General features: G+C 36.8%; 1 protein-coding gene across 2 annotated transcripts in view; it reads left to right on the forward strand.

The window, feature by feature from the left end:
- Nucleotides 1-26,138, forward strand: part of LOC306877069 (tyrosine-protein phosphatase non-receptor type 4-like) — a 74,100-nt gene that overhangs the window by 29,755 nt on the left and 18,207 nt on the right. Inside the window, exons 2-14 of one of the 2 annotated variants that reach the window (XM_079428607.1) lie at nucleotides 64-218; nucleotides 10,554-10,614; nucleotides 11,339-11,446; nucleotides 12,107-12,149; nucleotides 12,267-12,345; nucleotides 16,613-16,657; nucleotides 16,916-16,968; nucleotides 18,756-18,876; nucleotides 19,268-19,355; nucleotides 19,687-19,775; nucleotides 21,322-21,385; nucleotides 22,435-22,607; nucleotides 23,469-23,537. In XM_079428607.1, the coding sequence (XP_079284733.1) occupies nucleotides 121-218; nucleotides 10,554-10,614; nucleotides 11,339-11,446; nucleotides 12,107-12,149; nucleotides 12,267-12,345; nucleotides 16,613-16,657; nucleotides 16,916-16,968; nucleotides 18,756-18,876; nucleotides 19,268-19,355; nucleotides 19,687-19,775; nucleotides 21,322-21,385; nucleotides 22,435-22,607; nucleotides 23,469-23,537 (1,091 nt within the window). In that variant the 5' untranslated portion in view covers nucleotides 64-120. The remainder of the gene's footprint in view (nucleotides 1-63; nucleotides 219-10,553; nucleotides 10,615-11,338; nucleotides 11,447-12,106; nucleotides 12,150-12,266; nucleotides 12,346-16,612; nucleotides 16,658-16,915; nucleotides 16,969-18,755; nucleotides 18,877-19,267; nucleotides 19,356-19,686; nucleotides 19,776-21,321; nucleotides 21,386-22,434; nucleotides 22,608-23,468; nucleotides 23,538-26,138) is intronic. The other variant, XM_079428608.1, reaches the window with a different exon arrangement.

Here is a 26,138-nt window from a genome sequence, read left to right on the forward strand (position 1 = left end):
CCTGAGCTGTTATATTATGCTGGAATCATCACAGAAGCTTAAGTAGATATCTTTGTGTTACAGACTCTGGTTGGACCGTAATGACCGCACGCTTCCGGTTGCCTGCAGGCAGATGCTACAATGTCCGGGCGACAGAGCTGGCACGCGACAGGCAGCGCACCGAGGTGGTCTGCAACGTTCTTCTTTTGGACAACACTTTCCAGCCTTTTAAAGTCAATGTAAGTACTCCTTTAAAATTAATGCGAATAATTCAATTTGTGTTGCTACTAGGGCTGAACGATATATCATTATCGTATCTATATCGAGATATGAACTTTCAAGTTATTACTATCGAAAAAAGCAACGATATAGATTTCCCCTCTCCGCGCTCGCCCCGCCCTGCATACAACTCTGGCAGTCACACAACGAACATCAGTTTTACGAGTGCCCTTGAATGCACCGCTGAGGTCCCTATTCGACCGCAAACTTGTATGGTATAGCTCTGGAAATTCAGACACACAGAGAATCAGCTGTTCATCCATTTTGAGTTCGGCGCTTGTTTGGATGCCCCGTTTCTATTGGCCGCGCGGGGAAACGTCACAGAGCGCAGCGGCAAAAGTTGAACTATTTTGAACTTTGACCGCGGCGCGCGCGCAAGCTCGCCGCTGGTGCGCTCCGCTGCGCGTGCGCTTTGGTCGGCGCAGCAACTAACCGCCCTCGCGCAGCGCAAGCCATTGAAATGAATGGGTTTAATAGCGCAGCGCATGCCGCGTCCTGTGTGAAAGGGCCTTGAAAGGGCCTTTACGCCGTACGAGTCGACGTCCACCAGTGAGTTCTTAAAAATAAAACTACACTTTCCAAATTTTTTTTGTATTATGATGTTTTTATTTTTCTGAGAAATGCTTGGTTTTCACCGAACCCGTAGTCATATCGTATCGTATCGATATCGAGATATCTGGCATGAAAATCGAGATATGAAATTTTGTCCATATCGTTCAGCCCTAGTTGCTACTCTGTTTCTAAAGTGTACTGACCTGTATGTTTTTGTAGCATGTTGCATATGGTTGATAGTGTGTTCTGAGTAGTTAATAGATTGCGTCTGAATGTGCACTAGTAGGGTGTTCTGGGTGGAGCCCATGCACATCCAAGTCTCTGTGATATTTAGTTCTTTTGTTATAGCTTGGATCCCTCTTTCAGTATTAGTCGGTTATGTGTTTTCACCAATGTCATCATCCCTCAGATGATTCTTTATTTGATTATTTGTAAAAGTTATAGCTTATCCCTCTGATCCAATAAGCTTTGAGGTAATTTGAGGTATGATTCATGTCTGTAATATGGTGCAAGACCAGTTACAATGTTTAGTAAATGTGGGGTTATGTTAAAATCCCTTAATCTATGTATGAGCAATAATAATAGTTATGCTTGCTTTAGCAAACACTACTCTACATTCTGTCATTAGCAAATACCAGTAATAATTTTATATCACGTATACTTACCAGTCAACTGTTTGGTGTCAGTATTTTGTTGAGAAATTAATATTCAGGAAGGATGCATTAAATTGATCAAAATTGACAGAAAATACACTTCTACAAAACAAATGCTGTTTTTATTTAATTTTTTATTATTTTAATTATTATTCATTAAAGAATTCTGACAAAAGTATCATGTAGGGGTGCAACGAATCGAAGATGATCCGTGATCCGTATGGACTAGACCCCACGGTTCGGCACGCATGTGATTCGCAAGTTAACTGTTAAGTTTAACCATCATAGAGGGAAAGTTTATCATTTGCACGTGTTTTGTCTTGCCAATTTACCCATTCAAACAATTTTAAACCATTTATTTTTTTTACCGCTGCCGCACACACCCGAAACGAGCACACGCAGAGAGAGAGGCGTGATTCAGACTGAGATTCACACCGATTGATTCCTCTTTCACTTCTCTTTGAACGGAAACATACACACTAAGTTATGTTCAAATGCCGTTTTGGCGAGTATTCTTCTGGTAAACGCAGTCAGTTATGTCTTAAGTGAACCGAAACAGCTGAGAAAGAAACCGGATGTCTCATTTGGACATTCAGAGGCTCCATAGTGAATGTGATTACGTCATCACATTTTGATCAGCATTGATTCATCAAAAGAAACAAATGCATTTTGTTCCCCTGAGCCAAACAGGAACGATTGTTGAAGTTTAGTCCTTCCCCCGTGCCCAGATCGGTTCAAACTGTTATCTATTCAACCAGTAAACGTAGGTTTAGGTCTTTTGAATCACCAATTAGCATGTTTCTTTGGAAATTTTAACAAACTTAAAGTGAAAATAAAGTGTGTCGTGTGTGTATGAAAACAAGCACAAAATAACACATTTGCATTAGAGCACTCTCTGACAAAACACTGAAAAACACAGAGCACTTTGACATAAAACATACCAAAAACATGGATGAAACAGCGGTGCATATCAGATAAAGCACTGGAATTTATGTTTTCACGTCACTGGGCGATGTTTCGGTAGAATCGATTCCGACGCAGAGTAGTGCCAGCGGATTGATCCGTTTGGTTGTTATATTATGTAAATAATTTTTATAGTGTGCAAAGATAATTTGCAAATTTTTTTCTGTTGCGCTTGGCATATTTCTCTCTCATTTTGCTGTACAGGCAATTTGTGCAATTTTTTCACTACTGCTATACTGTTTGTGTTTGTTGTTCATACTCAGATTGAAAATATATTTCTCTGAAAAAAGGTCACTCTTTTTTTTTTTTAACCGTGTTTTGTTATTTAACACTGTTTCTATTTACTGTACTCATTAAACATTTTTGGATACATCTATATTGTCAGTAAACTAAATAGACCTGTTTTTCATTGAAAAGAGCCATTTCATAATATTGTATTAAATGGCTTTAACTTATAATACAATTTAATGTTAGATGTAGACAATTTTATTTGAAAGTGTATAACACCCAAATACAACTTTCTAAAGAAAAATTAAATCCAAACTTCTGGAGGTTCTATTTGAGTACACAGGGGAAAAAAACACCCAATTGTTTTTTTTTTTTTTTTTTTTTTTTTTTTTTTTTTTATTCTGTCAAATTCATTAATTCTTATTAAAACAAAAGGAAAATTGGGACTTTAAATCAGCTAGACCGAAATTTCAGGTTCTCTTATTTATAATGATAAACCTGGTGGCCAACTACAAGAAACATCTGACCTCTGTGATTGCCAACAAGGGTGTTGCCACCAAGTACTAAGTCATGTTTTTGCGAAGGGGTCACATACTTATTTGACTCAATAAAATGCAAATCAATTTATAACTTTTTTTGAAATGCGTTTTTCTGTTTTTTGTTTGTTTTGTTTTGTTTTTTGTTCGGTCTCTCACTGTTAAAATAAACCTAACATTTAAAATTATAGAGAACTGAAAAATCTTTTTTTTGTTAGTTGGCAAACGTACACAATCAGCAGAGGACCAAATCATTTTTTTCCCCACTTTATGGCACTTGATGCTGACTGCTGATCAAGTGGTATTTACCAGATGTCGCATTGGTCATACAAGACTTGACTCGCACTTGCATTTTTGCTTAAAGGTGAAGGCCTTACTCAATGCTTGTTCTGCAAGATTTCCCTTTCTGTCAAACATTTTATTGGACTGTCCCGCTTTTAATGCATGTAGACAACTTTTTTTATGATGTGAACTCACTTAAAGAGTTATTTAGTTATTTAGAAGATTTTTTTAGAATTTTTATCATTTTAATGTAAAACATATTGTGTAATATAACTTGTTTGTTTGCTGGTTTTAATTGTATTTGTTATAATTGTATTTTTTTTTTTTTGCCATGAAAATAGCCTAAGATGCTGACATGGCATTAAATAAAAAATATACTACTACTACTGGTGAACAAAGACAAGTACAGGCATGTCAGGTGACCCAAAAATATTCTAGGTCTTTAAGGGTTAAAGTCTTATTAATATAATTTATTATAAAATGATCCCCTCAATGATCCCCTCAATGAACCCCAAATTGTATGCATGTTTGTTTGAAAATTGCCATGTTTGTGATGTTTTTCCATGCATAGTAGTCGCCATCATAGTGCTCATGTTCCAGCTAGAGGATAGTGGTGTATATTCTGCTTATAGAAGGGATGCATGCTTGACATTCTGGCTGAATGAAAAGTGGCCCTCAGGGTTCCAGAGATTCATGTACATACTTGCACCTGCAGTATAAAGCTGCCACGACACACCCCACACACGCGACAAGCAAGGGCACAAATCCCCAGCTCTTTCATTTGCTGATCTGTTTTCTCATCGTGTAAAATGGCCCTTATGGAGAACTGTTATGTCCTGACTTGAAATAAGGGCTCATGCCAACACACTAAATTAAAGGTTGCTCAGGTTATAGAAGGTTGCTCAGGTTTTCCTCGGTGGTTATTTATTACCTTTCTCATCAGTTACATTGCCAGATGATTTCCTGTATATCAGGAAGTTTTTCCATATTGAAATAGAGCAAGCAATAAACCTATAAACATCACATGACTGACTTTAAACAGCTGCTGATTTGTTAGATGAATCAAGGCATTCTTACTTGGATGTTGTATGTCATGCTGCTCTCTGATTTGTAACCAACATTTCCAGGAAAGCCAGTCCTCATGTAACGGCCCCATTGATCAAATTTACACACTCCTCTCTGGTCTCATACATTTTTGTGCCAGACCTCTCAGTGACCTAGATAGTCTGGCAGCACAGCGGGCCCTTGATGAGTATAGGATGCACATAGAACAGAAGCACAAGTTCTAATAGAAGGAGAGAGGGAAGATCAGAGGTAAATAATCAAGAGGGGGCGAGGTGTTAAAAAAAATCATAAATATGTCTCAACTGTTTGTTTGAAGAGGTGCATGTTGCGTTTAAGGTTTAAGGTTTTTGACCCCGAGACTCCGCTATTTTCTGCAATTCTCCAGCTGTGGTGCTTGGAGAGTCTTTAGCCACTCAAACTCTCCTTCTCACCGTGCATTAAGACGATACAGACACGCATCCTCTTCCAGGCAGTTTTGTAACATTTTATGTTGATTGGAAATTCTTAATTATTGCCCTGATGGCGGAAATGAATTTTCACTTTTCTTAAAGCCACTTCACTAATTTGTGAAGCTCAATTATCTTTTGCTCCACATCCGGAATATATTTTGTTTTTTTCTCATTGTGATGGATGATTAAGGGAATTTGGGCTTTGTTTTCCCTCCTATTTATATTTCTGTGAAACAGGAAGCCATGGCTGGATAATTTCATGTTCATAATCCCCCTGGAGTGCTCAAAATTGTGAATATGAATGGGAATATACTTCAGAGATATTTTACTCATAAGAATTTCTAGGGGTGCCAATAATTGTGTCCAACGTGTATTTGAGAAACTTTTATTTCATAATGACATTTCCCCCCATTTTAAATTCTTATCTAATGAAAGATTTTTTTTTTTTTTTTTTTTTTACAAAAGGATTAACAATGCATATTAATTTTCACAGCCTTCTTTGATCATATTTACCAAGGGTGCCGATATTTTTAAAAAGTAAAGTGCAACACAGAGTGCAAGAAGCAAGTGTCCATCTCATAGTCCAAATCACTGAAATCAAAGTTCAGTATTACAGAATGACAACATATCCACGTGTTCTAGTCTACTACTAATAAAATTATAATCAAAACACACTTTGTAAAGAAGTATTTACCAGAAATATTATTTACCAGAATTTATTTAGGTGAAAAATGTAAATGTGCAGTATTTCTGAAAAAAATCAATCAATCAATCAATCAATAAATAAATATATATATATACGTTTTATTTTATTTTTTATTTTATTTCTTTAAATACAAAATTATTTAATATATTACTATAATAATAATGTTTTTTTTTTTGTGGTAATAAAAATAGATCTAAGTGAACAATAGCTTTTATGACTTAAAATACACATAGCAATGATCCAATAATAATTAGTTCAAATAAAGTATCAAAAGCAAGAAATCTTATGGTTTTATTGAACAAAATGGGTTTAATATGCCATGCAGCCTTGGAAAATAGTCTAATGTTTTTTATGGATTCTCGTCCATGAAATGCACCACTTCTGGTATTTTGCTGGTTAGTCGACGCGAGCAAAATGAAGTCGATGATTATAAAAAATCAAATAGTCGACTAAAATCGACGAATTGCGACATCCCTAATGCCAAGGTGGGCATTGTGGCATAGTTTTGTTTATTTCACTGCGAATGTGAACTGAATGGGATTGTACTGCACTGTGTATATATACCACAATAGGCTATAAGCAATATCTTTAATCTTTTTCCAAGATTAAAGGAATAGTTCATCCAAAAATGAAATATGCTGAATATTTATCAACCTCACACCATCAAAGTTATAGAGATTTGTTTCTTTATTAGAACAGATTTTGAGAAATTAAGCATTACATCACTTGCTCGCCAATGGTGTTAAATGGGTGCCATCAGAATGAGTGTTCAAACAGCTGAATCCACAAGTAATACACACAACTCCATTACGTCAATTAATGTCTTTTCAAATAGGGGCCCATTACCTGGACTGAAACTCTCTCATGCTGGCCTACGATTAACAGGCCGTCTGTAGCTCTGGATGCATTTAACATGCCTAGGTGGCCTTGGTGGCATGATCTTAGAAGGAAATTAGTTTCATAAGCTGAGCTGTTTTGTTGAAAAATTATGATATTGCATTTTTTCTTTCAAAACATGCACTATTGAATCTTGCACAATAACCCCAGGAACATGTATTAAGAAAGCAAATAACATTATGATTTCATGCTGGCTATAACTGTGGCCTAATTATCCAAATACATTGTGAGCCTCCTTTGCAGTACCAGTCTTTCCATGGTATCAAAACACAGACGTCGTAACTAGACTGTGTTTGCTGCTGATTTCTTTGGTTGCAGTGTCTAGATGACTGACTGTCTTCAAAACACTCGCAGGCTTCCTGCAGAGTTCCGATCTCTGGACAAGCTGCCACACGTCTGCTTGCATTTCTGTCATACCACTCTTCTCTCCTACTATAAAGTTGGCATGAAATGTCAATTCACCATATCTATTTTTACGATGCATGTTATTGATATTATTGTGAACAATTCATCCATGCATGTATCAGTTTTTTTTTTTCACATTTGACATCATAATGTAAAGATTTATCTTCTAGTAAAACAATAGACTTTTCTCTGGTGACATATGCCAGACTTTTCCAATCATTTAATCTGCTTGAACCCCAGCATTTTCTTAAAATTGCCTGCAAGCTAATATTTAGCCTTTCTGCCTCCATTCAGTCAACAACTGAAGGATAGAACCAACCAAGTCCCTGCCTACATTTTTTTTTCTTTTTTGATAATCTGTTGTCACAATATGGAAGAGCTGTCACTAATATTTTTGTTTACTGTGTTGAGAGTTGCTGAAATCGTGTTTGGTCTCGTACTGTATCGCGTATCTTGTCAGTGTGTGCACTTGCTTGGCCATTAAACAGGAAAGTGGGTCCAGCTGAATTGAAATGGTGATTGGTTGGATTGGTATAAAAAAGGTTATTATACCACGGCAGTCGTCGTGTGAAGCCCTCCTAGTGTGAAGACCGAGTGTAAAGACCATCAACTCTACCATGCGACTCCACCAAGGGATAGAAGTATCGCTTTTTATTTTAGTTTATTCATTTATATATTTATTATTGAAATGTTGTTATATGCATGTCAATTTTATTTAATTTCTTTATTTTCTTAAATATGTGGGTATATAGTATTTATAGAGTTGCAACTTTTAGTTTTAGTTACTTTTTCTTATTTGTAAGTCGCTTTGGACAAAAGCGTCTGCTAAATGACAAAAGTAAGTAATATTCCTGTTTCATTATGACTTTCATGTACTTTACATACATTCATCAGTGGAATCCCACTTCCAGTTTTGACCGTTATTTTTGTAGACTTCTGTTGAATATGCACACTTAAACCGCCATGAGGCCATGAGACTGCAGCAAATCTCCTCTCAGACACTTTAATTGGTGTGTAAATCTACACAAAAGTGCTGAGGGCAGGGGAAGGAAACACAAGAGTCTGAAAGTCCCGTAACTTTGTTCATAACTACATCCTAAAAAAACATTTAGAAGAATCAAAGCCTATAAACACTTCCTGTTTTGGATATATCTAAAAAATTTCCCACAGTGTAAATTTTATACATTGTTTCCTTTGTTGCTGACATTGTCTGTAGGGGCTACTTATGCTTATGGCGCCCAATGTGGTGTTCAAGCATGGGATATTTATTGGAGAAAATAAGTTACAGACTATGCCTTTTAAGACCTATTTGTTATTGATCATTTTTCTTATGCTGATATATAACAAATCACATATTTGAACATACTAGTTTAGAGCTGAACCTAGTGATAAACACTGCCATTCAAAAGGATCAATAAGATTTTGTTTGTTTTTAAAAAGTTCATGTTCATCAAGGCTGCATTTGATTAAAAAAACAAACAAAAAACAAACGTAATATTGTGAAATATTATAAGTCTATTTGAATATATTTTAAAATATAATTTATTACTGTGATGCAAACCTGAATTTTCATCAGCCATTAATCCAGTCGTCAGTGTCACACAATCCTTCAGAAATCATTCTAATATGCTGATTTATTATTAATGTTGAAAACCGCTGTGCTGCTTAATATTTTTTTTGGAATCTGTGATGATTTTTGTCAGTATTCTGTGATGAATACAAAGTTAAAAAGAACATTTTTTCAAAACAGAAATCTTTTCTAACCATGCTTTATCACTTTTTATCAATTTAATAACAACAACAACAAAATCTTTCAAAAAAGGAAAGAAAAAAATTTACTGACCCCAAACTTTTGAACGATTGGTCCTGGAAGGGATTTCTAAATTGCCTTCAATTTCTGGGTTTTGGCATTGTTTTCCTATCAACAGACATACTCTCTACAGTCCTCATACATTATACAGGTACATCTAAAAAAAATTTGAATATCATGAAAAAGTTCATTTTTTTCTTGTAACTTATTTCATAAAGTGAAACTTTCATATATTTTAGATTCATTACATGTAAAGTAAAACATTTAAAAAGTTTTTGTTTTAATTTTGATGATTAGAGCTTACAACTCGTGAAAGTCAAAAATCAGTATTTCAAAATATTAGAATATTTACATTTGAGTTTCAATTAATGACAATGTTCTTTGAAACCACAATAATGGAGAAGACTGCTGACTTCAATTGCTGACGGCAATGATCCAGAAGACGAACATTGACGCCCTCCACAAAGAGGGTAAGTCACAGAGGGTCATTACTGAAAGGAGTGGTTATTCACAGAGTGCTGTATCAAAGCATATGAAATGCAAAGTTGACTGGAAGGAAGAAATTGTGTAGGAAAAGGTCCACAAGCAACAAGGATGACCGCAAGCTTGAGAATACTGTCAAGCAAAGCTGATTCAAACACTTGGGAGAGCTTCACAAGGAGTGGACTGAAGCTGGAGTCAGTGCATCAAGAGTCTCCACGCTCAGACGTCTTCAGGAAAAGGGCTACCAAGCCACTTCTGAAACAGAAACAACGTCAGAAGCATCTTACCTGGGCTGTGGAGAAAAAGAACTGGACTGTTGCTCAGTGGTCCAAAGTCCTCTTTTCAAGTAAATTTTGCATTTCATTTGGAAATCAAGGTCCCAGAGTCTGGAGGAAGAGTGGAGAGGCACAGAATCCATGTTGCTTGAAGTCCAGTGTGAGGTTTCCACAGTCAGTGACGATTTGGGCTGCCATGTCATCTGCTGGTGTTGGTCCATTGTGTTTTCTGAAGTCCACAGTCAACGCAGCCATCTACCAGGAAATTTTAGAGCACTTCATGCTTCCTTCTGCTGACAAGCTTTATGGAGATGCTGATTTCATTTTCCAGCAGGACTTGGCACCTGCCCACACTGCCAAAGCTACCAAAAGCTGGTTCAATGACCATGGTGTTACTGTGCTTGATTGGCCAGCAAACTCGCCTGACCTGAACCCCATACAGAATCTGGGGTATTGTCAAGTGGAAGATGAGAGACACCAGACCCAACAATGCAGATGACCTGAAGGCCGCTATCAAAGCAACCTGGGCTTCCATTACACCTGAGCAGTGCCACAGGCTGATAGCCTCCATGCCACGCCGCATTGATGCAGTAATTCATGCAAAAGGAGGCCCAACCAAGTATTGAGTGCATAGAAATGAACATACTTTTCAGAAGCCTGACATGTCAGTTTAAAATATCCTTTTTTATTGATCTTATGTAATATTCCAATTTTCTGAGACACTGAATTTTGGGTTTTCAAATATTTTAAATATTTCACTCTAATGAATCTATATAATATATGGGTTTCACTTTCTGAAATGAGTGTCAAAAAATATTGACCATTTTCATGATATTCTAATTTGTTACAAATAGCATTAAAGTGCAAATTAATTTAGAATGTTTCGATTTGATCTATAATTTTGTTTCAATATTAGTTTTTCCATGTGAAATGTCAATATGTATGTTGTAATTGTGCTCCATTTTTCTGTATTTCCTCACACACTTTGCAGCTCTGCAGAGGCGTTAGACTGTCCGATTCCTCCCGACTGGCCTGTCATTCATTCTGCTGATGTAACTGTTGCCATATTTTGTTTATTGAGCAACACAGAATGTATGTGTTTTGAACTGTCTGTCTGTGTTTCTCTGAAGGCATGTGTTCAGAATATGCTGTCTTGGCTTTTCCAAGACCTTTTAAAAGGCTAAAACAGGAAATAAAAGCGCTGCTAAAGTCTCAGCTCTGCTGTCAGGATGCCGTAACGGATCTGACAGCCAATAAAACCGGCCTATTACGTCTGACTATTTCTAACTACCAAAGTGGCCTGGCCTTTACTGGAAAGATGGGCATACTTCCTGTTTTACTTTGGCGCTGATGTCAGCCACTCAGTTGCAAAGATGCACATAATTGTTGTGACAACAGCAACGCTTAATGAGGTTTTGCTTTTAGTCTACAGCCTGATTTGGTTCATTTATAATGTTACACTGTGCTCTAGGTTATGTTTTTTTTATTATTATACTCTGTACTAACTGGACAACATAGCAAAATGAATGTGATGAAATCGGGATAGAAATGTATTAATGTATAGTAGTATTGAAGTCAGTATATTTCAGAAGGAAATGATTGTATTCAATGCAATTAAGTGAGTCAAATTCAAAATTTATTGATATTAAATAAATACAAAAAATATTTTTTTAATATGCAAATCTATTCAAATGATTAAAAATATTATAACAAAATATTCAAATAATCCTGTAACATTTATTTTTAGGACTAACATGTTTCTTTCTATCTTTGTAGAAGCATGATCAAGGACAGATCCTACTGGACGCTGTCTTCACGCACCTGGAGCTGACCGAGAGAGACTATTTTGGGTTGCACCTGGCCGACGACTCCTCTGATAGCCCGGTGAGTTCAAAGGTCAAGCTCAAAGATGGGCCGGAGCCGAGCCAGTCTGCCCTCAGGGATTCATGGAGGTTTTGCTTTAAGCATTTGAGGCTTGAGTGTTTGAATGGCCAGTATTCCTGAAATAGGTTCACATTTAGGAATGTAGGACACACAATGGTTCAGGATTAAAGATCCTGTGAAACATCTCCCCCTTTTGGGTGGCCCAACTCGTTTTAAAGTCTTAAACACCAAAAAAACATTGGTGTATATTTTCCGAAAACCTTACAGTAACAAAAAATGGCATCATTCAGATGAAAGCAAACACATTAGTCTTTGTGTTGTATGTATACTATCAGTGTTCATGTTACATCTTCATCAGTCTACCAGTAGGCATCTACAAATCGCTCGATCTGTGGTTGAACAGACTTTGTAGTTCTATTGATTCAGCTGAAATTCGATCAAAGTTAAAGAGTTTTTTACTCCACAAACACACTCAGTTTGTCTCTTTGTGTTGTAACTGCAGATAAGTACATCTCCACCTCCCCACAGCTGAAAACACAAGCCTATTGAATTATTGAGTGGCATTAGGTTGTGTTGGACTGTTGCCATGTTATTAAGGTTTTTCTTCATCTCTCTACCTCTGTCTCTCTCTCTTCCTTTCTCTCAATCAATAATTTATAGAGATGGCTGGATCCAAATAAACCCATAAGGAAGCAATTAAAAAGTAAGTAATTTTATAAAAGGCACCAGCCTAGGCTGTTATTTACCAGATTATTCTTTCTCCTCCTTTGTATTTGTACATCTTTGCACTTACACAATGTTCTGATGAATTAAATGCTAGGGGGCTCTCCACATCATCTGAACTTCCGGGTGAAATTTTTTGTGAGTGACCCCAACAAACTTCAGGAAGAATACACACGGTGAGTGGATTTCAGCTTTGATGTATAAAGACCTTAAAAAGGGTTTAAAGGGGTCATATGATGCTTTTTTAAAGATCAGTATTTTATATATTTGGTGTAACAGAATATGTTGACATGCTTTAATGTTCAAAAAGTCAGAATTACCTCCTCTCCAAGGTTCACTAAACGGTCGTCCATAAAATGCGTTGTGATAACATCTGGGTTGTGCTATTCTGTTGTAAGTAATCTTAATGATTCTTAAATTCATCTACTTTTTATTTGAAGGCCAAATAAAGTGCTTTTGCTTTAGTATAGAAACTTTACACAGCGTCTCCCTGACACGGCTGCATCAACACTACTGCGGTTACTGAAACCAGCCTTCTTTCTTTACGTGAACATTTGGGCAGCATTACGCAAATATTTCCACATCGTGACGTAGACGTGTTTGAATGAGCCGTTTTAGGGGGGCGTGGTAGAGTCTTAACTTTGATAAAGAATATCTCTTTGGTTTTGAGACTTTAGTCTTTGCAACTTCAGGGATCTTAACTATGCAAAATCAGCTTGTAACACTCCAAAGAGAAAGGAAAACTTGAAATCACATCATATAACCCCTTTAAAAAGCGTTTTTTTTTTTTTTTTGTTGAAATACCTTTTCTTCTCTAAGATCCAAGTTCTAAACATTAGACTATTTGAAGGGGGGCAGGATGTTCTAGTCATTTTATTGGACAAAAATGTATCAACAAATTCAGTCATCTATATATAGGTTGTATTTTAAATGTGTTTAAATTTTTTTTATTTTGCCAGCTTTTAAGTGTACACAGAATTTAAAGATCCTCAAGGCTAATAGACAAAATCTAAAAACTGATTTGATGTCATGGATTCTTTATTTTATTTCTTTTTAGGGCTGTCAAAATGAATGCATTAATGCTTCTTTTCAAATTAATTTTAACGGCACAAATTTTATTAATGCGTGATTAGCGCAGCGCGCATTTTCAGTTTGACCCGTGGCCTAACCCATAATTGGAGAAATGGAGATGCACAGTGTCATGATGAATCATAGTGATAATGTTGCATTATCTCTTTATAGTGTTCTTGTAGCTCAGACAGTAGAGAATGTCACGAGCAATGCAGAGTTCATCATGGGCTCAGTACCAAGAGAATGTGTGAACAAATAAAATGTATGCAGTGTAACCTAATTTGAAAGAAAGCAACTGCCAAATGTGTACAGCGAATGTCAATGTCAAGGAGGAAAACAGACAAAAATATTGGGGACTGAACTTGGTGATAAAACAGTAGAAGTTGTTCAAACAGTAGAGCATGGTCATGGGTTTGATTCCCCATGAAAGCAATAACTAATAAAATGTCACAGAAGTCATTTTGGATAAAAGCATTTGCCTAATGCATAAATGTAAATGTTTATATTAGGGCCGGGACTTTAACGCGTTAATTTAGATTAATTAATTACACAAAAATAACGCGTTAATTTTTTTTAACGCATTTTAATCGCACTTATTTTTGCACCGCGGAACGTTTCTCACTGGATGAGTTTCGGCGGACCGATTATACTGGAGCACCAACTAGCGTTCTGTTTCTAAATGCGCTACTTGCAACAAACAAAGAACGGGCTTGCGTTCTCGTGGAGACCGGTCTTGCCAAGCTTCCTTGGAAGAACGAACTCGGAAGGACGCGAGAACACAGAACGCACACTTATGAGAATTGAGATGTACTGCGTTCCTGCTTAACTGACCGCATAGTCTCAGCATAAGAAACGGCCAATGAACAATAAATATTACAAAATGTCATAACTTATTAAAACATTTCATACTATTATAGATATTACTTTCATATAATTGTATTGTTTTATTTTACAGCGTTATATGTTTTACTGTTAAGATTCATTTTAATATGCCAATAAAAATGCAGACTTTCTCCGGGTCTTATAACATTATTAAAATTAACCAAAACAAAATGATAAATGTTTACTTTCAACTTGAAGAGCCGTATTTGTGAGAGCGACTTTAAAGCTTACAGGCTTCCGTACACCGGCCACCCACAGCGTTTTCTGGGATTTCTAACGGCTCGATTCTCTCAAGTCTGCACTCGATGCATCCTCAGTTTCAAGAACATATCCGGGCACTTTCATGCATCCTCTGTACTTGCGTTCTTGAGAATTGGAACTGAACTTCGATGGTTAATGATGACGTAGAACGAGAACACAAGGACGCAAGATCGCTGAAGAACGCATATTGAGAAACAGCCAAAAACAAACCATAGTGAACATGGACAAAGAAGCTGATGAGACCGCTTTGGTTGGCCCTGTGGATGGGAAATTTAAAAATCCATATAAAAAAACTTACTTCTCACTGTTCTCAGGTCAAATATTTATATGCGATTAAAATGCGATTAATTTCGATTAATTAATTACGAAGCCTCTAATTAATTAGATTAATTTTTTTAATCGAGTCCCGGCCCTAGTTTATATCTTTATTAGGGGTGGAACGGTACACAGATGTCATGGTTCGTACATGTATACATACAAGGAAACAATTCTTGAAATATATTTGATTTAGTTTACAGTTAAACTAGGAAAAAAAAACAGTGCGACACGTTAACGTAGCCTGCCGTTTCAGTTCATTTTTGTGCTGGTATAAGGAAACGCTGGAGCGCACGCACATGCATACACACACACGCACACACACACACACACACACACAAAACACATCAGTTCCAGCATTGCTAACTTGACAGCGCAGTTGGTACTTTATCAAAATAAAATACAGTGAACCAAACATCAGCGCACCCGCCTCTGTGTCACCGTTGGAACACTACTGAAGTACAAAGCTTATAATTTACATAATAAATAATAGTTTAGCATTCAGATGTTACATCGCAAATATGGAAATATTATGGAATATTTGGATTTGTGCCGAATGAGAGAGGTAGGATACATGAGCACCAAGCTCCATTTTGCAAACAGTTGAGTGCACAAGCCTTTAAAGTATACTCCTTTGTCAGTCTATGTGAGAGACGCATTCAGAATCAGCACGTGGTCACTGTCTAGTGGGCTTTGTTTTCAAGTGCGCAACTCATGGCATTCGCTGTTCTTCTGCTGGCGGTTATCAAACAGCGTTGCATTACTGCAGGCGCCCCCTTCTGGATGGGGGTGAATTGCTTGTATTCATTGTAAGGCCTCATGCACCGAACCGAGATGTCCGTACCGTGACGGTTCGCTACATGTATCGTTCCACCCCTAATCTTTATGCTATAATCAAATTAGACAAACTTTGGACACCTCGTAACAGGGTCTTGCCTTTGGTTTTGCTTGGTTCAATAATAATGTAGTTCTATTTAATGTTAGTTAAACTCCAGTATCTAAACTTTGCTGCAGTGTAATATAGCATGGCATTGTATGTAGGAAGTTTGATTTGGGGTTAGTTCACCCAAAAATGAAAATTCTGTCATTAATTGCTCACCCTCATGTCGTTTCAAACCCGTGAGACCTCCGTTCATCTTTGGAAAACAAATTAAGATATTTTTGATGGAATCTGAGAGCTCTCAGGCCCTCCATGGACAGCAAGGGTCCAGAAACATAGCAAGGAGATCGGTAAAATAATCCATGTGACATCAGGGGTTCAACCGTAATATTTCGAAACTAAAAGAATACTTTTTGTATGCAAAGACAACAAAAATAACGACTTTATTCAACAGTTTGTCTCCTCTACGACAGCGTAGCACCATTTTGGAGAATATCCGCTGGACGGAAACTGCATACGCTCTTCTGAGTCAGCCACACCGCACGGATACATCTACGTATATTTACGCTTTGATTTGAATGAAAACAGCACATCCGGTATGCAGCTAACACAGAAGAGCATACGCTGTTTGCGTCCAGCGGATATTCTCTAAAATGAATTTGAATAAAGTAGTTTTTTTTTTTTTTTTTCTTTTGCGCACAAAGATATTCTCGTAGCTTCGTAAAATTACGGTTGAATCCTTGATGTCACATGGATTATTTTACCGATCTCCTTGCTACGTTTCTGGACCTTGATCGTGTAAGGACCCTTGCTGTCTATGGAGGGTCTGTGTTCTGAAGATGAACGGCGATCTTACAGGTTTAGAACGACATCAGGGTGAGTAATTAATCACTGATTTTCATTTTTGTGTGAACTAACACTTTGTTTATTATTTTTTAAAATATTTAAAAATTCACCTCATGAACAGTACATCTGAGTTATTTTTAATCTAGTGGCTCACAAAGATTATTTGTCGTGTTTTTTCATTCTTGTAGGTACCAGTATTTTCTACAGATTAAGCAGGACATACTCAGTGGAAGGTGAGCTGGATCATGTGTGGCTATTTTTAACTGGAAATCTCTTCCTAAATTCAGTTTAAAAGTAGGTTGATAAATGATATCTGTAACTAAGCACTATGTAGATTTGTCCCTTCAATATTCATCTTGTGATACCACTGCAGTTTGTGCTTCTGAATTTGCATGTGCATGTTCTTCAATGGCTTCAACTTAAATACAGTAATTTGGTTTGATCTCTAACATTTTACACTGTTAATGTAATATCATTTATATCCTTCCCAGACTGCCCTGTCCGCACAATACTGCCGCACTTCTGGCATCGTACGCTGTTCAGTGTAAGTATGAGCCATTCGTTGAAAAGAATGGTTGTAGGATCTACATGACAAAGAAACCACAATCTAAATCAGTTTTTTAAGCAGAACAGTATGTGACAGTCAATTACATGTGGTTTGCTTTAATTCTGGTTTGGTCGCACTAACTTTAATGTTACAATTTTAAATCCTTTTTTAATGTTGTTTGGTGTCGAAAAAGAGGCGCCTGTAATTCTCTATTTCTTGAGTGAGAGGAATTGATAGCAATTTAGCATAGTAGCAGAATTATAATTAAAGTTGTTTTCCGCCAATGTAATGTCCCATGTTTCTTTCTGATATATTATAGTATCATGCGAACTCAAATCCAGTAATGAGCTTCCAAGCAAACCACCGAAGTACAACTGCACAAGCTCAGCACGGCACATTCCATCTGTGCACAACCTCAACACTTAACAAGCACTAGCTTGTAAAACAGGAGTAAATGAGAGCAAGAAATCTCTCTGAAGTACAGCAGGCACTAACACAGCCCAGCACATCTTAGTTAACCTAATAGTGCCCATTTGAGTTGGAGCAGTGACATGGCATATCCCGGGCCCTCGGGGGTCCGCTTGCCAGATTGAGCTCAGCCATAATGACTCTTGACAGATTGCTGTAGTGAGCACATTTGCTCCGGTCTCTCCGGGGCTTTTTGCATGCAGTTTGGGCGCTATATAGGTCAGAGGGGATTCTGTTGAGTCCAGTTGCCTAGGGCAGCGCTATCTATTGCAACTCATTTTGTTTGCTTTAGAGTTTACTGACAAGTTGCCATAGTGGCAGAATTGATGCTAAATGCTACATTTGAAGATTTTTTTTTTTTTTTTTGGGTCAAAGAATTACTGAGCGCTTGTGTGTTACATGATGATAAATATTGTAATAGGTGTTTAATAATCGTAAACTCTTGAATAGCTTGACGCATTAGTGTTTCATATTTTTATTTTAAATGAATGAGGATGATTGTAATGAAACTCCAATGCTTGGCTTAAATGAAGCTGAATGTCAACTGGTCAACAACAAAAAAGACTGCCCAACATGATAAAAAGAAAAGAAAAGGAAAATATAATTTAAAACGTGCAAACGTGAAGAAATATACTCTTTTGTATTCATTTTGGGTTTGTGTATTTATAAAGAACATTTACATTGTTATAAAATATGCACACGTTTTCATTCATACACTTTAAATTAACACGACTGTCACTGTTTTAATCATTATTTTCTAATATAATATACTATTAGTATACTCAAAAATGAAAGACGTCTCTTATACTCACCGCTGCTGCATTTATTTGTAAAATCAGAAGTATTATAAAATATTTAAAAAGTTGTTTTAAATAATAATGTTTTTTGAAAACACAAAGGCAGTTTATATCTGTGATGGCAAAGCTGAAGTTTCAGCAGCATTACTTTAGTCTTTAGTGTCACATGAACATTCAGAAATCCTGCACAAGAAACACTCGTAATGTAAAATACATTACTGTCACTTTTGATAAATTAAATGCATCCAATAATGCATCAATAAAAGTATCAGTTTCTTTCAAAAGTAAAAACCTGTATTATTGGGGGAAAAAAAATTTTGTAGAGCATTTTGCTCCGATTTTTTGGTCACATAATAATCTATGTAAGTCACACACAAAGCAAGGGATTAAGAGATTTAGGCACCAGTGTGTGTCCATAAGTGATCCTGTTCCTTTATATACAGTGACATGGTCTTCATGTTGTACTGTCATGATTCACGGCTGTTATCCGTAACGCTGTGCTTGTATTGTGTGGTTCAGCTGAGCTGGGTGATTACAGTGAAGCTGAGAATTTGCCAGGATACCTGTCTGAGTTCTGCTTCATCCCCAACCAGCCTCAGGCCTTTGAAAAAGAGGTCACCAAACATCACCAGCAACACAGGTAAGAGTCACTGCTCTGAACTTGTCGCTGCACTATTCTAATCAAAACTTCCTGTTACTGTCAGAAATTTGCCAAAATGAAGGTGTCTTGTTGATTTCACATATGGCTTTATGAATATTCATGACGGTTAGTTAACATACGCACATGTGCTTTCTCAGCGCTCATGGCTCAGTACTCCCACTCTAGAGCTGTGCTAAGAACAGGAAGCTCAATGTCCTCCGCATCTTAGCCATACTAACAAATCGGTGGATTCTGAAAGGCACCGATTTATGCAATTTACACAAGTTGTGTACACCCACTTACCTCTACTTCACTGTCTTGTGATGTGAATCTGAAGCACATGTCCTCATTTTGAGTCTTTATTCTCCCTTTTTTTTTGGCCTGGGCACAGTGGACTCACTCCAGCACAGTCTGAATTCAATTACCTTAACACGGCACGAACGCTGGATCTTTATGGAGTGGAACTGCACTATGCAAGGGTGAGTGAGTCAGAGCTGTTTTATTGTGTATCTGCACACCAGCCTCTATGCTACAAATAGAGATAATCAATGAAACCGCAAAGCTCCTTTATGGCTTTAGAGGACTATAATCACCATTTGTGCTTTCATTGTATGGAAAAGAGAAGTATTAACATTTTGCAGCGCTTTTCATTTATACAGGCTTGAAACGGAAAAAGACAAATGATCTTTCATTTAGAGTTTTCATTTTTGGGTAGACTAACTCTTTAAATAATATTACACAGCAACGTTTCGAAAATGCTGAATGATCCTCATTAATAATTTCTCTCTTTCCCTCTGTTCTTGCTTTCAGGATCAAAGCAACACAGAGATTTTCATAGGCGTGATGTCAGCTGGCATTGCCATCTACAAGAATAGGGTACGAATCAACTACTTTCCATGGTAAGTGAACTTGCTTTATTGGTGTCATTCGGGTTGAATTTAAGTCATGAAGTGAAATGAAACTGAGGTTGCAAACTTAAGACAGTTTGAATGTAATGCATTGCTGGCAGCTTCAAGGCATTATTAAATCAAGATTTCTGGCTTAAAATACAGATTCTGTTGCTATGATTTTTTGTGTTCTTGTGGTCTGCACATTACACTGTTTTAACCAGGTGTGTTTCAACCAGGTAGTTTGTCTGCGAACACTAAATGCTGCGCAGTGCTGCATAATATGAGCCGTTCAGAACGTATACAATGTTTTATATAAGATTTGCTCAGCATAAAGCAGCAGAAATGAAAGCCAGACAACCAACAAATTGTCCTGTTGCTTGTTGTGGCTGCAGAGATTTATATGGTAGGGAGATCTCCTATTCATTTGTGGAAGAATTGTTTTATTATTACTATTATTTTTTGTCATTAATGATCTTTTGATTTTTTTTTTTTTTTTTTTAGACCTTGGTTTTAATATTGCTGTTCATTATTAACTGATATGAACTAAATTATTACATTTACTTGCAGGTTTTTCCCCTGTTATAAAAATGTATTTATTTATTTATTGAAGAAGTATTTATACAACAATTTTTACCAATCACTCTAAATTATTCTCATACTAACTTGCATTTAAACAGATTATTGGTTGAAAATATGACAATTTACATTTAAATTAAGAGATTTGTATAAATATTTTTAAAATTGTTTGTTGTTTATGTAAACAAACTAAATTCCATTCTTAATGGGGTGAAATACACCATGGGGGTTCTAAATGCTTCGGCATTTTTGTTTTCACTCATTTCAAATTGTGCAGAATACTAAATGATCAAATGTAACCGTTAAGAGCAGCACCCAAATCCTTATCATGCGAAGCTTTATTCCCCCTCCATCACCAGGCTGTTTCTCTGGCACTCAAGCCCAGCTGCTTCTGTAGCTGTAGTCCAAGCATCTCCCATTTGAAATACACGCACAGATGCTTTCCAGGCAAACTATGTTTAGCCCAGAAGAGAACAGGGGCTGTTTGCCTTAGATGTCAGCCAGCCTCTCAGGGCGAACGGTTGCACTTATTGATTATTTTATCGTTCACCCCTGCAGTTCATACAAGTGATTGTTAAAACTGCGTATATATCATACTATGCTTTCTAAAATAGAAAACTAGGTGGATGCCAATGAAGCATATCAACTTGTGGAAAATGGGCATCCGATGACCCCTTTAAAGACAATTGACCATCTCAGACATTGACTGTTTGTGAGTTGTGCTGGGGACTGTGTGACAGAATGTATCATAAGTGGTTGAGGCTGCTCCAGCATGTGTTTATTCAGACATTTGAGAGCGTGTGTTGTGTAGAATATATTTAGCTTCACTCTGAGTCATATTTTAATAGGAGTGAAGCTTAGAGACACAAAGGACCGTGAAATGGGTCGTGGAGTTTTAACAGCTCAGAATAAGTGTTTGTTGCTGCCCTTGAAAATGTATTTTTGTTGTGCCAACAATTTTTTTTTTTTTCTATTTTAGGTTGAAGATTGTAAAAATATCTTTTAAATGCAAGCAGTTTTTCATCCAGCTGAGAAAAGAGGCTGTAAGTGGTACACTTTTTTTAATACTGTCATTCTTGATCAGTAAGGCAAAGCAACATAAAACGGCACCCAGAACATGTTTAACTTTGGCCATGTAATGTATTTCTGAGTAAGCATTGTTTGCTAAGGCATTGCCAGCTACCTCACAATATGATGCCTATTGCAAAACAAATGTCACAATGTGCCACAATATCATAATTAGGTTGTGATTTAAAAATGTAGGGCATGGTATGGGTGCACAAACAGACTGTTAGCTGATTACAATTTGTAAAATCATAAAATTACCCCAACAGACATCACCAGTCCCATTTACAAACTGCAGGGAGCAGTAATTCCTATTAATAAACCATCTTGCTCAGGCAATATCAAATTAAAGAGCATATTGGCTCCCATAGCACCACTGATCTTTTATTTGAAATCCCTCTGTAATTACCGCCCTGCTGTCAGTGATGTGGCGAGAGATAGAGACTCTTTACAGCTTATTAATTATGGAGACTAGATGATGCATTTTGCATGCGGGGGAGCGGGATGAGATCTGACATTAAAGTCGCACCGATTGCCTGAACCGGTTCTCCACAGCGCCACAGACCCTCTGCTGGAGACCTCAAAACACCCCGGCGGAGTGAATAATGCACGGGGGCCTTTCAGAAGCAGTTGTACTAAAAGCAGAACTCAATGATGTCATGATCCATAATTGATGCCCAGATGGCACGGCTTGGCTGAGTGGGTACGATTACCTTGGACCTGGGTCGCAGCGCCTGCGATTTGCAGAACCAAAAACACTCTGGGAAGTGCATTTACCCCCCTCTGGAGTCCCCAGTGGCCAATGGAATCTTGCAGATTAGAGTGTCAGTTTTAATAGGTCTCTCCTGAGCAGAGATTTCTGGGTGGGTACTTTGGCCAGGTTTCAAACCGAGGCCCATGTTCACAACGACATAAGATTCAGAGCAGGGAATGTAAATGTCACCAACATCTCCCATGTTTTGGGTTAAGGATGCAATATGCTTGATCAAATAGCTTTAAGATCTTTTCTCTTCCTTTTTGCCTACAGCATGAGACGAGAGAGACATTGCTCGGGTTCAACATGGTAAACTACAGGGCCTGTAAGAACCTCTGGAAGACCTGTGTTGAACACCACACCTTCTTTCGGCTAGATCGGCCCGTTCCTCCGCAGAAGAACTTCTTTGCGCACTACTTCAGTTTGGGCTCCAAGTTCAGATACTGGTAAGATCTTCCTCTAGTGCTTTTTTTTTTTTTTTTTTTTTTTTTTTTTAATGGACCCAAATGGAGAGCATGTAGTTTTAGGAATTGCAGCTTGTTGTTGTTTTTCTCTGCTTGCCCAGTTTTAGGCCATTTGTTCAGATTTCGCCTTGCCCTACCATTTTTATCACTTCCATAAACGTACAAAATTATGCATTTTTAAAAATGTGTATACATTTAAATATATAAATTTATGTTTATTAATTATTTGATTGTTACATTTCTTTAATATTTAAATTTCTTAATCTTAAAAATCTTAAGTTATTCTTTTGAATACATGGAAAGTTTATTTGCAAATAAAACTTGCAATAACAGCTGAAAAAAGTTATTATAATTATATAGGAAACTGAGTCAGCAAGTCATTCTGATGGTTTCCAAACATTCCAAAACATTAATTTTGTGTGGGATTAATTTTTTAAGCATAAATACGTAGAATTTTTTATTTTTTATTTTTAGTCTTGTCATCTGCCGTAGTCACTTGTGTGCTGAGGGAGGCCACAGTCACCAAAAGGCTTGACCTTAGTCAACACTAACAAATACTCTAGTAAATCCTGAGGATAAACTTTTGAAAAATTGATGATGCTCTTTTAGCCAGTTTTAGATATATGGAAACTAGGAAGGGGAGGTGATCAATAATTCATCTTGCGATGCTTTTTAGATTTGTAAGTGTTTATTGGTGGTCACTATAGTATAAAACATATTTGAACTCTGAACAACAAAGAGTGAAAACAGCTTTGAGCACTTAGAGCCACATATAAAAGCATCATATGTTGTGAAATTGAGAAATAGTTCAAATCCTGACAAACATTATACATCTCTTCACAGTGGGAGGACGGAATCACAGTCTGTTCAGTATGGCAAGGACAGGGGAATCAAGGACAGAGTGTTTGCAAGGTAATGTGTGGATTTTGTGTTGGTGACCGGTTATGATATGATTCTTTAGTTAATGATCATTAGCAAATTAATTTGTGAACTTTCTTAAAAAATAAACTACCAGCTGGTGAGGAGGAGTAACTTGGATCAGAAGGTGAATTTTTTGCAGGATCTTTACATGAAACATTGAGAGTCATGTTGAGATCAAAGTCCTTTTCAAGCAAGTCAGTTGACTCGGTGGTCACCGTTTTAGTAACACCCACGGGTAGATATTTCCAATCATGAAAGTACAGCTCCTATCTACTTGAAATATCCAAAACTGTTTTACAAGCTTATGTTTTAGTAATGTATATCAAATCACTGCTTTCAACAGTGTTCAAAAAAATAAAAAATAGCTCAAATCAGGCTATTATAGTACTAGACTACGGTTCAGAAATGCTTATTTTATTTTTATTAAAAAGATCTCTTATGCTCACCAAGGCTGAATTTGCTCAATTAAAAATAAATAAGTAAATAATGCTGTAAAATGTTATTATAAAAAGAAAACTGTTTTCTATGTTAATATTTTTTTAAATTAAATGTATTTTTATGATTACAAAGCGGAATTTTTTTAGCAGCAATTGCTCCAGTCTTCAGTGTCACATGCTCCTTCAGAAATCATTCTAATATGCTGATATGGTGCTCAAGAATCTGAAAACTTTTGTACTGCTTAGTATTTTATTTAAACATTGATGATACATTGTCTTCAGGATTCTATGATGAATAGGAAGTTCAAAAGAACAGTATTTAATTAAAATATAAATAGTTTATATCTAGGTGCCATAGAATGGAAAACTGTATTTACCTTGGCATAGTTAAATAATAGGAGTTCTGTATATGGAAATGACATTACATGAGCCTCAAACACCAGTTTCCTCCTCCTCATGTAAATCTTGTGAATAAAAAAGACCACTGAAAAACAGGCGAATCAGAACATAACACCGGCTGTGACGTAACAGTCGGGATCACTGCGCCCCCAACATTTGCATAACGTTGACCCCATAGATCTATATATGTAGATGCCTCATTAGCGACTGCTTCTATGGGCCGTTATACATAAGCCGTCCGCCTTATTGCAGCGGTAAACTGACGTCATTCACCATAGTAATCACTGAATATTTGAAAGATGCCACAATCATGCACAGAATGGCTCAACGGCTCTGTGCGAACCTACAGTATGGTGAATGACGTCGAAAATACCGATCCAAGATGGCGGCTGCATCTATTATAAATTTGTTATTGATAATTTTGGGACATTAATGACCTCCTTTATCATGTGTTGAAGTATCAAGGAAGAACACAGTATAACATCAGTTACCGCTCTTTGATTTTGTTTTTGAACGCTCAAAGTAAGTTATGGTGCTCTGCATTTGTTTGCATTCTTTTGTCAATACTGTTCCAGCCTGGAGTTATACGGTATTCTGCCTTTGTTTTACTGTCCATTAAAGTCTACCACGTTTAAATTACAGTGAGATTTTTGTACTTTTATACATCTGTCGGCACTTCATTAGACAAACAAATTAGATCGCGATCTAACAAACTGTTCCATTATAACAAAGCACTGCAAGCAATAACAACTAGATAACTTGGCAACAATAATTACGTTAATCGTAAATAATCTTTAAAGTGTTTTTTTTTTTTTTATAATGCAGATAATTCACTCAGTACCAGCTGTCAGTCTGGGGCTGCCCACTTTTGTACGTGAGGACTCAAATGAAGCGTATCACACACAAAATCAATAACTGTTCCCAATTAAATCCGTTTCCTTCCTTTTCTTGTAAGTCGATAAAATCCATTGCAATGCATGCCATCGGAGATGTTTAATTCACAATCATTCGGAGCATTATCCCTGCTGGCGTTCACATCAATCCACAAGTCGTTCTTATAGGTTAAGCTATTTTAATTCAGTTCGATGTAAAAACAATAGGCTAAGTTTGTCTTGCATCCTTTAATGTAAGCGAACATTGCAAATAAATTGGTTGCAAAATGGTATCCACTCACATTTAACTTTTTGTCTGGTTGTTATGGTCAGAATATTTTTTTAATTACATTACTAGATGTTATAGCCTAGCCAGTGATCACTAGATTTTATGCAGATGTTACTATAATGATTCTGTAAATGGTGATGCACCCTATATAATGTGGAAGTTACTGCCTTTTGCCTTGGCGTGACGTCTCACTTTTTGCAGAAGCAGAGTACAATATCAATATAGCGGTAAAAGTCATAATACTTTTCATTAAAACATCAGTGTCCTACCTATAATAATTTTTTCTGTACACATAAAAATCTTTAAAGCCAGTTTTCTAAGTTTCACACTCTGGAGCAGAGCGGCAATCCACCTGTCGCTCAAGTGGCCATACCCTTAATTAAGCAGAAATGTAATGCTTAATATAATTTAAACTGATGAGTTATAAAAAATTTCACCCCCCTCACAGTTGTCACGAAGGGCAAAATTAGCTATATACACCAAAACCACTTTTTGTACCAGGCTGTAAACATTTTTTTATCTGCTGTAAAGTTGGGCATTTTAACATGTGGGCTTTTAGAGCCAGCCTCTAGCGGCCAGTCGATGAATAGCAGTT

Source organism: Barbus barbus, assembly GCF_936440315.1.
Source record: "Barbus barbus genome assembly, chromosome: 11".
In the NCBI taxonomy this organism is placed as follows: Eukaryota; Metazoa; Chordata; class Actinopteri; order Cypriniformes; family Cyprinidae; genus Barbus; species Barbus barbus.